Source organism: Charadrius vociferus, unplaced genomic scaffold (assembly GCF_000708025.1).
Source record: "Charadrius vociferus isolate BGI_N301 unplaced genomic scaffold, ASM70802v2 scaffold384, whole genome shotgun sequence".
NCBI classification, from domain to species: domain Eukaryota; kingdom Metazoa; phylum Chordata; class Aves; order Charadriiformes; family Charadriidae; genus Charadrius; species Charadrius vociferus.
The window spans coordinates 1047240-1059771 of record NW_009648234.1 but is presented as its reverse complement, the minus strand read 5'-3'; the positions used below and the strand labels follow the sequence as shown (position 1 = coordinate 1059771).

Sequence of the window (12532 nt, the reverse complement as noted above, 5' to 3'; positions counted from 1 at the left end):
TGTGTAACAGCATTATTTATTACTCTTCTCTCTCGCTCTAGGTGTCAGGACTGAACAGGATCTGTATGTTAGACTTATTGATTCAGTCACTAAGCAGGTGAGCATAGCTAATATGTGCCATGCTATCCTGTCCCGCCTCATCCTTCCTTTTTTCTTAACATTGCCTTGTATGTTTTTTTCTTCTCTGGTTCATTTTTGTCTATTGTTTGTCCGTATTGCAGACCTTATTTTTGAGGGCAATTGAAAAGTAATGCTCTTAAGTCTTCCCCCCCCCCCCCATGGATTTTTATCCACATTTTATCAATATTTATGTATAAGCTGCTTTCCCTGCTCATAAAGGCTTTGGGGGAAGGTATTTATGTGCAAGCAATGGTGAGCTTTCACCTCAGATCTGAATATTATGACAAATAAGTAACCCCCTGATGCTACTGGCTTACCCCTTTTCTTAATTTTTGTAGCCCATAACTTATGAAGGACAGAACAAGAATCCTGAAATGTGCAGAGTTTTGCTTACCCATGAAGTCATGTGCAGGTAAGATGACATTGTTAATGGCATATTATATGTTAAGTTTGTTTCCATAGATGTCAAAATGGCCTTTCCAATGAAGGTGTAGGTAGGAAGAGTTTGTTTGTTTGTTTGTTTTGCGGTTGAGTCAGAGAGATTCTTTGTGTAGGAAGACTTTCTTTTTACATGTGGATAATACTTGATTTGGGTTCAATACAGATATTTGGGGGGTTTTGTTGTGTTGTCTTTTTGTCTGTTGGTGGTTTTTTTTTGTTTGGTTTGTTTTTTGTTTTTTTTTTTTTTTTAACTGCAAGAGATTTAGCAAGCCCAGGTCCACAGCCTGAGCTGCGCTATTTTTGTTTCAACTAGGCCTTCGTGTGTGTTTAAATCAAGACTTTTCATATGCCTATTTGTCACAAAATTCCTCTTCACCTTTTGGGAATGAGCAGTTTAACTTACAGGTTTTGACCTGGAAACTCAAAGGCATTCTTCATGTAGTTTTCTCTGGTGAAATATTTTAATTTTCTTATTTAAATTATCGTCATTAATATTCTTTAATTTTGCTTAGTTCTATCCCAACCAAAAAAGAAACCCCTCAAACCAAAACACAAATCCTTCTTTTCTATACCATTTAAGCAATATTTAGGGGACTTCCACCTTTTAATTATAAAGACACTATTTTTAGCATGTAAAGTTATAAATTAGAGGGTAATATGAGTTCAGGATGTTTTTAATAACATTTGTATAAGTCTGAAGTTACATGTACCTTATGTATGTACATCGTGCTTCCATGGTAACTTATTACTTTTCCTGTTCTCGTGTAATTAAATTTTTTTCAATACATATAACAATGCAAACAGTCAATGTTCTTATATTAAAATGTGTTAAATTGTGCATGGAATGTTCTTTCAGAAAATGAAAGGCAAAACCAATCCTGACCTTTATTAAACACAGTTTGTGATTTATTGTATTAGCAGGAGGGGGTTAAGCTGTTGGACTGAATGTTGCTTCTTTTAATGTTGCAGTTTGCTACTTGATTTTTTATTTTTTATTTTTTTTTAACTAGCCTTTTAAATTAATATAGTAGTAAGAGCAGATTATTTGGACAGACTTCTTGTCAAGGGAAAGTCTCAGTTTCAGTACTTAACAATTATGTCAACTATTCCATTACCTTTAATAGATAGTAAGAATCAAGCAAACGTTTAGTGTTTATCTGTTGTGCTTTGCTCTCATTAATTAAGAAAATGCCAATAAATTGACCAACAATTGACCAAAATAGACCAACAGTCACATATATATGCACAAACACAGCGTACACCATGTATGAGAGATGTATACGGCTCGCTTTAGAAGGAAGGACCTGTAGATGTAGTAGCAAAGATCAAAGGTATATATGTTACTTTCTGGCACATCTAGAACTTGCATATGTATTTAAATATATATACTATCCACATTGTTGAAAGTCTTCGCTATACCTAGGTGAACATTAGAGAAGAAAAATCTTTGAATTGCTATACAGTTGGGTCCTGGTTTGTGATAACAAAATAACAGTTAGTATACTTCATCCTTCTCCATAGACTGTAGTTCTAAAATAGAAGTTAAAATATTTCAGCAAACACCAGCACCTTCTCAACTAAATAAGCTTCCTTTAAAATAAAATTAATTTGGCTTTCCCCCCTGCTTCCTCTCCATGCTTTTATACTATCAAATGCTCTGTTTCAGCTTTTATATACCTGGCCTCCATTGATGTCTATAACTGTATTCTGTGCTTGATTTAAGGTAGCGTTCTACAAATGTAAACCATTATTCTGATTATACTGAACTTTCCTGCTTGATAGATTAGCCAAGGAAGAATTACAACTCGGGGATGTCCTTTCCATGTAAAACACAGATTAGTGAACGAAATCAAAAGCGCTCTGTAACCTAATCAAGACATTTGATTTTAAATGTCGTGTTTTCCTAAAGTACCTCTGAACAGGATGCTGCGTACTCTGAAGAGGCATTACACATATCACTTTGAATAATGCCAAGGGAATGGATCCAACTCTAGTTAAACTTGACATTTTATTTTATTTCTTTTAAGTACAATAATCAAATCTTCCTCATTGTGTGCTGCTTAAGTGGCAGCATCAATTTTTAAAGCCCCTAGTTTAGTTTGCATTAGTAACAGTATATAAAAATTTAATGCACTGTACCCACTCTGCTGTCCAAATTGATGCCTACTGTTTTTAAAAAGAAGGGTCTGCCTGTCTTTCTGCTGCTCTTCTTCCAATCCTTGCTAGTTGAAGGTGAGCTTTTTTTTTTTTTGTGTATTTTTTGTATGTCATCACACACACAAATATTCTTGCAGTTTCGGATGCACTTGTCTCTATACAGCATCTTCCACTCAGACAGTGACAGATGCATGCTTAGCAGGAAAGTTGTCTAAATATTGATACGGCTACAACAATCTGTCATACCAATTGAAAGTTAAACTCTCATCTCTCAATAATTAGTGCTTTCAGTGAGAGGCTCTATTTATTTATTTGTAGATCTGAAATTTTTCATTTGGGTTATTACGGCCTAATGGGAACAGTTCCTCATTAGGTGGGTCTATCTTAAATACACAATCTTTCCCACCAATGGTTGGAAATCAAGGTAAACAGTCTTCTCTCCTGGAATAACTTTTTTCTCCTCTTCTTTTTCTTCCAATTATCGACTAAGAGGAAACTAGTTGTTATGCTGCTGCCAGCAACCCCCTATGCCCTCAATGCTCAGAGGGTTAAAAGGTATTATAATTTGAACAGAAGTAGTCTCAGGGCCTACAGCTGGCTAATAACAGAGTTGTATTGAGTGCAAGCAAGCCCCACAGCTGTGACTTTCGCCACAAGGCTCAGACTAGACAGGAGCTCTAATCAGCTGGGCCAGGCGGCCACTGGGGCCTGTGTCTTTATCGGCCAGATGGTGTGAATTTAGACACTTTTGTTATGCAATTGCAGGGAGGAGTTGGGGAGAAGAAAACAAAACAAAGGCCACCATGCTGTGAGCTTATTTGAGTTTGAAATTAGAGACAGATTTTTTTTTTTTTTTTTTTTTTTTAGTGGGGGTTGAGGGGAGGGAAGTTGAGGGCTGAATTTTAAAACCATTTTAGTCAAGTGTGAGGGGGGAAAGGATGCAAGTTTGCCTTTGACATGAGCCTTCTGGAGTATTCAGTTTGTAGATCTGGTGTTGTCTGTGGTAGCTTTTTGGTTTCTGTGTTTGTTTTTAGTTTTTTTCAGGACTGTTCATAATGTAAACCATTATTTTTCCCCATGTAGATCTAGTTAGAGGGGAAAGTATAATAAGAAAAGGTATAGCAAATAGAAGTCTTAGACCTTGATGTTCTTGTTTTAAGCAAATGAGCATCTCTAAAGGTATTCCTAGCACAACATTGTAGCAGAAGTGTAAATATTGGTGGAGTCATGCCAATAATTGCTTTGAGAGAATATTGTAGGCTTGATCCTGAACCGCCAGAGTTTGGGATTTTTGCCATTAACTTAAACTGGAACAAGTCAGTTCTGTTACAGACAGTGCTTGTAAAACAAACCCAGTGGAAATGTTAGTGCTTGGATACTGTGATGAAATACTTGGAAATGGGGATTTAAAGATTTGAGAGGTACTTTTCCTAAAAAGCTGGGCTGAAACATCTTCAGTCTTTAAAAGCACTCTCATTTATGTGTGAACTAGTCATTCACTGGAAGTGACTGACTGTTTTTCCCTAATCAAGATTTTTTTTTTTATATATATGTTTGGGCTCAAAAAGTATTACAGTCAAAGGGAAAAAAAATCTAGCACCCTAACAAAAATCTGTTACCCGTGATAAGAATGTAGATATTTGTAAAATATGTGGAGAACTTTAGCTATAACCCACAGTTTTAGATGGAAAATGTTTAAGTATTACAAAGGTAAAGTTCCTAACTGTGATAATTGTGCAAACTTAAAGAAAACAAGATGCGCTTATTTCGGAACCCAGCCAGGTTTTACTCCAATCTCGCATAATTCATTCTAAAACACTTACTATGCCAAGAAATGGCAGCCTCTCTGGGAAAGTGTATGAGCTGATGGGATGTGGTGGAGGTACTGGTGGTGTATTCTGCTTGAATGTTACTATGGTGTAGTACAATCAGAAATATTTTTTATGACCATCTGCGTAAGTTACACAGCTAAAGAATATCTCATTTAGCGTTATTGCAAAGAGAGATGACTGCTGTTTCACCTAGCTGTAAAAAAAACCTCAAACAACAAAACACTACAAAAATATTTTAAGAATTGAGTTCCTTTGGGTTTTTTTATTAGAGCAGCATGTAAACCAGCAAGGCCGTTACTCCGGTGTTATTTCCAATGCATTGTTATATTGGATGTGTCAGAAGTACATGCCAAATTTATAATTATTCTGAGTGAGGGTTTTCTGCTTTTTGGTTTTGTGGGTTTTTTTTTGTTTTGTTTTGTTTTTCTTTAGAAAACACCTCATATCTTGGCTTTTAGTACAAAAATATGCAATTCTTTATAAACAGTCATTAGGCAGTGAAATGTATAAAAGATGCACTTGAAACAAAGTTGGGAGAAGGAGGGAGTAGGGATATTCTTAGCTAGTGTGAATTAACATAGCTTCACTGAAGTCGATGGAGCTATGACAATTTACAGCAGCTAGAGGGTCTGCCCCAGGGATTTTTAAATATTTAGTGTATCCTTTTATTTTAAAAGGACTAGCATCGATGAATAAGTGCAGGTTTGAGGCAAAGGGAATGTAGAAATGTTGAAACAGTTAGAGCTGCTATTCAAATAGATCTGCTAGTTGTATCTCATCTTGCTGGGCAATTTCGACTTGCAAACGGGAAGTTCCTGGCGCACACTGTAACTTAAGCAGAAAATGCATGCATTTGAAATTTTTTGTATCTGAAAGAGGGTTTTTGTGTAAATGCTTATTTTAGGTGTTAATAATTGAATATTAGGCATTTCAAGAAAAAAAGCTACTCTTTCATATTTTGTACTGCCTTTAGTGAATTCAAGCTTTTTTCTTTTTTTTTGTTTTTCCTTTTTTTTTTTTTTTAAATTCCTCTGCTTGGAATTGCTCCCCAGTTGGAAAACTGTGGGATTCAGATTGACTTGATAATTTTGCAAATGTATTCAGCACATATTATACCACTGTACAAAAACTGAAACAATTTCTTCATTCCATATCTAAATTTGAACAATCTCAGCAGAATATGAAAAACATAATTTGGAAAGGCATTTGTGTAACTTAAGGCAGAATCTGATCTGGTGACTTCTGAGACATATGGGACTTTTGATACAGTCTACTTAGTTTTGGATGCCTCCATTCTCCCCCTCTCATGTTAGGTTTGGTTGGAACAAACCACCTGAGCATCAAGACAGCTCAAATCTTCTAACAGACTTCTACATTGCTAGAGATTTTTAGCACTGAGAATTTCAGAGCAAGGACTATTTTTAAAATCTATTAAACTTTTGGTACTCAGCTGGTGTATGTGCAAGTAGCATCACCCATGTCAATGAGTATATCAGTGGAAATCAAATAACTACCTGTCTCTTGATTTTTTTTTTGTTTGGTTTGGTTTTTATTATTATTATTAAAAATGGGAAAAGGAAATGTAGGGGTTCTGTTCTTCTTTTCTGAAGAAAGCATGACTCACTGGGAGTGGAGAACATCTAATAGTTCCTGAATGTAGGTTGTACTCTTCCCTACCATCTCCTGATATATCCGTGTATCTATGTACACATTTGTGCATGTGGACACATACAGATATGTGGACACACAGTTGTCTTGGTGTATGTAAGCATGCACTCATATATAGATATGGACATAACACAGATATCATCCTGCAATACGTACCTTACTGCAAGCTCCTGAGGGTGACAGTGTTATCTTGCATTTTCTTACCAAGTCAGATAAATATATTTATTTTATGTTGTGAACTTATCAGAGAGAGTTCTCATTTCTGTACAATCATGTTGGTGGCCACACAGAATAAAATGTGTATAAATATATATTTAATCTTAAGGGCTTATCATCAATGAAACAATTGCAAAGGGATTTACAGATGGAATGCCAACCTGAAAAATATCTCTTCAGATCCTTAGTAGGATCTAAGTATGTTCAGTTTCTTTTTTTTCATTGGTGCTACTATAGTGTTGATGTTTTCTGTGGGTGTATGAAACTTACGGGTTACTAGATATTTAATAATTAAATTAGTTATTAAAATATAACAAATCAGTAGGTTGCTTATAGTCAGTTCTAACACCTTCTTTTGACAGACTTTTAACCATACATGACACATGATACTCATGCCTGTAATGTCATTATGACATCTGTTAATCATTTATTAAGCCTTTCTAAATAGTGCCTTAGTCTAAAGTGTGACCATATTGCTGTTCATTTTTGGCTGGAAATTTCAAAAAAGACTATGGGTAGCCAAGTGCCAAACTCCAGCTGGAATCAACCAGGATTTGGGCACCAAATTCCCTTAGCTCTTCTCCCTTCTGGAAAGCCTAGCCAGAATTTTCTCAGTTACTCTTCTAGATATATATTGAGTACTGAAGGTTTGCAGACAAGACTGTCAGCTGGTTGCTTTGGTATCAACCATCACAGTAATTCTTTAATTTTGGTTTTCTTTCTCTCTAGTCGGTGCTGTGAGAAGAAAAGTTGTGGCAACAGAAATGAGACTCCATCTGACCCTGTGATCATTGACAGGTAGGAAACAAATCCTCATTTTCCCACAAAAGCAACCCCAAATTGTTGTGTGTATTTTGAGATAGCTGAGGGTCTTTCTTGAAGGTTATCTGTCAGTGCCTGCCATTCGGGAATGTCTGTGCTTTGATTCTTTAGAAAAATGCCAGCCTAAGAGTTGGTTAGCTTTAGTCCATCTGGACTTACCTTGACAAAATTGTTGTTGTTTATTTTTTAAATTAAGTTCTCTGTGTATCATTTTCAATGTGACCAAATATTCCATGTATGCATCTGGAATATTTTCTGTTCACCAGGGATTTGATCCAACTGGAGTACTGAGACAGATAAAGCTTTGAGAAACCTGGCAGCTTCAGTAATATTCTTTAACAAAATAAGAATATTTTTGCAGAAATGTGGGGGGGAAGGAAGGGGTAAAGACAGAAATGCAATGTATTAGGCAGGAATAAAACTGAATTTGGGGATTGTGAGCAATTTTATATAGAACAGCATCTTCGTATATTACTCAGTTCCAGATCCAGGTCTAGATTCTGCTTGCCAGTTTCCAGGTAAATAACATAAATGGGGAGACCAGTCATTTGTTAAAGCATGAACTGGCACATTAAAAATTGTGAGTATTGGTGGAGGCTTAGAAAACCAGCCTGTGGAACTCACTGACTCGAAGTGGTGTTTAAGATCTGGAGTTCAGCAAGATTCAAAAAGGAAAAATAAGAAGATAGAGCTGTTACAAAAAGAACTACACAACTAAGATCTCCAGAAGGAGAACAGTAAATAAGACAAAGTCAGGAAGGAACCTTTCTGCCCCAAGATAATTCTGTAGTAGCTGTTTAAAGAGTTTCTTTTCCCTGAAGCAGCTGGTACAAGGGGCCAGTGGAGAGCTGATGCTGAAGTGGATTGATTGTGAATTCAGTTTTTCTGTCTGTATGTGTCTGGCATGTTCTATCTACACTCTAATAAGCATTATTTGTCATAGTATTTCTTGTGAGGGTTTTTTTGGCATTCAGAATGCTCAAGCTCGTTTGAATAAAGATCTACAATTATTTCCTTCATTTTTTTCATCCCAGAGTCAATCTAAATGATTTTGGAACTTTGTTGATGTGATAGGGTTCTTCCACTCCCTTTACCCCATAGTTATCCCTTTTAATTTTGTGCTTACAAGTTGCGGTTGGGGCCAAAGTCGGAAATCTCAGCAAACTAGGCTGTTTGTGTGGGTGTGGGGGGCAGTTTCCTGACTGGAAGCAGAAGTCCTAGATATGCCATCTTGACCTTTTCTATGAAATTTCTAGCTTATTTTTGGCTGTGTTGATGTTTGGTATGAATCTGCATTTGGGAACTTTCCAATCTGAAGTCTGAATTTTCTGAAACTTGTCTGACTGCTGGAGAAGCAGCATGACTAAAGCCTATGAGTTAAGACCATGAAGGGGGTAGTTCCTACCACTAACTGAATTTTTCATCTTGAGCTAGCTGTCCATTCTCCTGCAAAATGAAGATTCTGATGCTTTCTGTGGGGATTTGAGATCAGTTGATGTAAAATGCAATGGAAGCGAAGCTATTAGAAATAACAGGGTTATTCTTTTTAACAACTGTATAAAATGTGCATCAGATGTAAAAGTCATCTGTGTGGTCAATGAGTCCTCACCTGTCCTAACTTGCTCTAAGCCTAGAACTTTTATTCGTAACTCCCCTGCTGACAGCAATAGGCATTCTGCCTATAGGCATTCTCGTGTGAAAGCATCCTCTAGGTTTAGTCTGGCAGTTTCTTGTTGAGTGTCAGTTCTTCCCTTTCATCTGTGTGTGTGTGTCTCAAAATTGCAAGTGAAATCTGGAGTTTAGTAGGGGCAATAATAAGGTAGATGAGAGAAATAAGGGGTACAGCCTGATAAAGCTGTTTTCACTTGGTTTTAAAGGCAGCCACTAAATCAGACTTAGGCCACATGGGAAAGAAATTATTACAAATCTGCACTGCTGTCTGGAGGGGGCATGGTTTAGCGAACAGTGTAGTCAAGAGAAGCTAGAGTCGGAGCTAAATCTTTTTTCTTGTTCTACCGCTAATCGGTAGTGCAGCATCTAGCAAATGACTCCCTCTTCTGTACAGTTAATTCTATTCCACCATTTTACCCAGTTAAACAAGGTTTGAGGAGTGAGGGATAATCCTGTGTACTACATCTTAATCAACACATGTAATGCAAATATAATCACAAAGTTATGCTGTACATGTCTGTGCACAGAGGAATTCATTGTCTAGTCTGTCATCCTCAGACATTTCCACAGCAGTAAGTACAACTACTTAGGAGTTTAACTAAACAGTCTGCTCTCCCAAGCTACATTCAATGGGGCTAATCTTTCTGTCTTTCAAACAAGCAGAAAACTGCTGGAGAGTCACATGTGTTCTGAACTAACTTGAGAACCTGGGTAGTGTGGTTTTATTTGTTTAGGGGGCTTTTATATGGCTTCTTTAGAAGAAAAAAAAACCCTGTGCTTAAGAACTTGGTAGCAGGTGGAATAGAATATCTGAAATGCAGCTTGCAACCATCTGCAATCGTGCAGGCCAATAACTATGGTAAGATTTTCAGTTCCGTCTTGGCTTCATGGTGGTTTTTTTCTTAATTTAAAATGAACCACAGGTTTTCTTTAAAAATAATTGTTTGAGAAGATAGGTAAATGTAAAAATTTGTCACATAACAATGCAGTTGTTACATTCTAGCATGACTCTAGAGAGGTGAAAAATAAATGTAAAACGGAGAGAGAAGGGATTACAAAAATAAATTTCTGTTGCGCAGAGCCATGTCTAAACAGTGTGTGCAAAGTGAAATGGGACTGAAGCTTTCCATTTAGAATAGAAGGAAAATGGAGGCCAAAGAAGAACTTGGTTGTCTGAACGTGGTAGGTTCTCCCTTTGAGCCTAGGTTAAGTAATATGCATTGCTCCAGCTGCAAGAGTGTGTGAGTAAATTGTGGCTGGCACTTGGGAGGTGCCATCTGCATTGTAATTCCAGCTGGGGGGGGACGGGGACCTACATAGTTAGAACACGGTTTGATTGTACAGCATAGAAAAGACTGACATCTTCAAAGCTATGGTAGGTGACTATCACAAGGTGTGAGAGCAGAGATGGAACCCAGTTTTAGGGTAAGCTGTGTATAGCTTAGGTCTAGCGGGTTCTGTGTTTGATTTGCGACTCCCACAAAGGCAGTGGCCTACTCAAATAGAAAGGGTTTGGGAGGACACCACGTTACTAATCTCTAAGCTGCTCTACTCTACAAGCAGCCTGTATGTGGCAAGTAGATTCCCTCAACAGCAAAGCAGCTGCAAAGTAGAGGGGTTTAGAGTCCAAGATGAAGCAAACTCTATATGCTATTAACAGATATACTCCTATCATGAATGGGCACAAGTTTAACTACTTTGGGTACCTCTAAGGGTTGTGAAGAAGCAAGGAGAGGCATTGCTACTGGGTAGAGATGGACACTGATGTCTGTGCTACCACAACTTTATTGTTTATTGTTTTTCTTTTTTTGCCTGAGCTAAGTAAGAGGCTGCATCTGTATGCCTGTCTGTGCTATGATTGCACACTTCTGACCACACTATAGATGCATCCTCCAAACCTCATGAGAGTAATGAAATATTCAAATTGGTTGAGGTTATAACCTGCCATCCAATGTTGCAGTGAACTAAACGTGCACCAAATTTAGCTGAGTTCAGGGACTACATTATGAGTTGCTGCAAATGAACATAACTCCATCAGCAGTATAGTGTTTTCCCCTTTATTTGTTTCTTTCCCTGCTGCCTTGCTTTTTATGCTCCCAGAGACTGATGCTTAGACTGTTGTGTTGGTTTACCTGTTTATTGCCGTAGGGAAGCACAATTCATCGGTGTTTGCCAAATCATGGAAACTTGTATCCCTGTTAAAAAAGGAGGAAATAGTTCAGTGGGAAAAAAATGTCAGCCATGTTGTTGTTGTTGGGTTTTTTCTTCTTCTTGAATGAATTCCAAAAGTTCTTATGCTGAATAAAACATTTCTGCTGTGACCTTTGCTCTGGGGACTAGATTTAGATCCTAAGGACCTTGCAGTTATTTTTCTGTTCACTCTTGGAAACTAGCACTTCTCTATATAAAAGGGACCTGCTTTGCTGAAATCTACTATGTACCCTCTCCCACCGACAAAGATCTGTAATATTAGAGTATTAGTCATTAGAGTATTTAGGTCCCTGCAATGTTCAGAGTCAGAATTCCAATGTAATTCGTATCAGAATCTGACTTCAGACTGCTGCCTCTGTTTTAACACCAGTGATACAGCTCAAATGCTACAATGCTACTATTGCAGGTGTCAAAAAGCAGAAACGGGCATAACTCCCCTGGAGCGCAGGACTGAAAGGACCGCCTGAACATATGCAAGAGGTTACATGATAGATGTTTAGTCCAGAAGCATTTGCAAAATATGCACTCACAAGTTTTTCAGACAATGCAAGCCACTGTCACCTCAAAATGTTAGAGCAAGCTTTAACTTTGCATACAAAATCAAAATTCATCAGAGCTAAATTGCTTCCAGTGTGTACCTGTGGTGGATCATAGCACTGGTGGATTCCCAGTGAACTTAATTTCTATTTATCTTGCCTTCCTGCTTAGTTTTTGAAGTTAGTACCTGCAGAATTGGTAGGTTTATGAGACTTCAGAAACGTAAATGTAAATGGTTTTGTTTCTTTTTCTCATAGCCGAAGTGGTGGTTCTTAACATTCCTTGTAGTCCCTGGAAATTAAAGTGTGAACTTCGCATCTAACATTTCCTTCTTTGTTGCAATCATAGACAGGGATATGAAGTGGATTGGTTGGGGTGGCTTTCAGTTTGTTCTTTTGAAGATGATGCTTCCCAAATGAAAGCTGTATTTTGTCACGCCTATATTATAATTACTTAGTTTGCTACCTTTCCCACCCCAGTTATGCAAATAAAAAGAAACTTTGTCTCATGATTAAGAGGTCGTGGGTACCACAAATGAATTTCATTCCTCATTTTACTGCAAATTTTCTCTCTTGTTTTAGGTGAGTTGTATAGTTTTGGATATAAATTCCCCATTCATCAAGTGGGAATGATCTTTTTCTCTTTTTTTTTTTTTTTAATTCTCTGTGTTTCTTGAAGATTTAAGCTCTGTAGAGCAGGCTATTTTGTGCGCTTGTTACTCATAGTGCTTTACCTAGTTTACTACAGTTGTGATCTAATTGAAGCCTCCAGGGTGCTGGGGAGAACTGGGTGACTCTTGGTTGAACAGTTTATTTGGCACTCCCTGCCCTGCCCCACCCCCCACCTCCACCCCCCCC

General features: G+C 37.5%; 1 protein-coding gene across 6 annotated transcripts in view; it reads left to right on the top strand.

The window, feature by feature from the left end:
• Window positions 1-12532, top strand: part of EBF2 (early B-cell factor 2) — a 143777-nt gene that overhangs the window by 4677 nt on the left and 126568 nt on the right. For 5 of the 6 annotated variants that reach the window (XM_009884129.1, XM_009884126.1, XM_009884128.1 and 2 more), the window contains exons 4-6: window positions 42-97; window positions 459-532; window positions 7164-7232. In XM_009884129.1, coding sequence (XP_009882431.1) covers window positions 42-97; window positions 459-532; window positions 7164-7232 — 199 coding nt within the window. The remainder of the gene's footprint in view (window positions 1-41; window positions 98-458; window positions 533-7163; window positions 7233-12532) is intronic. The other variant, XM_009884130.1, reaches the window with a different exon arrangement.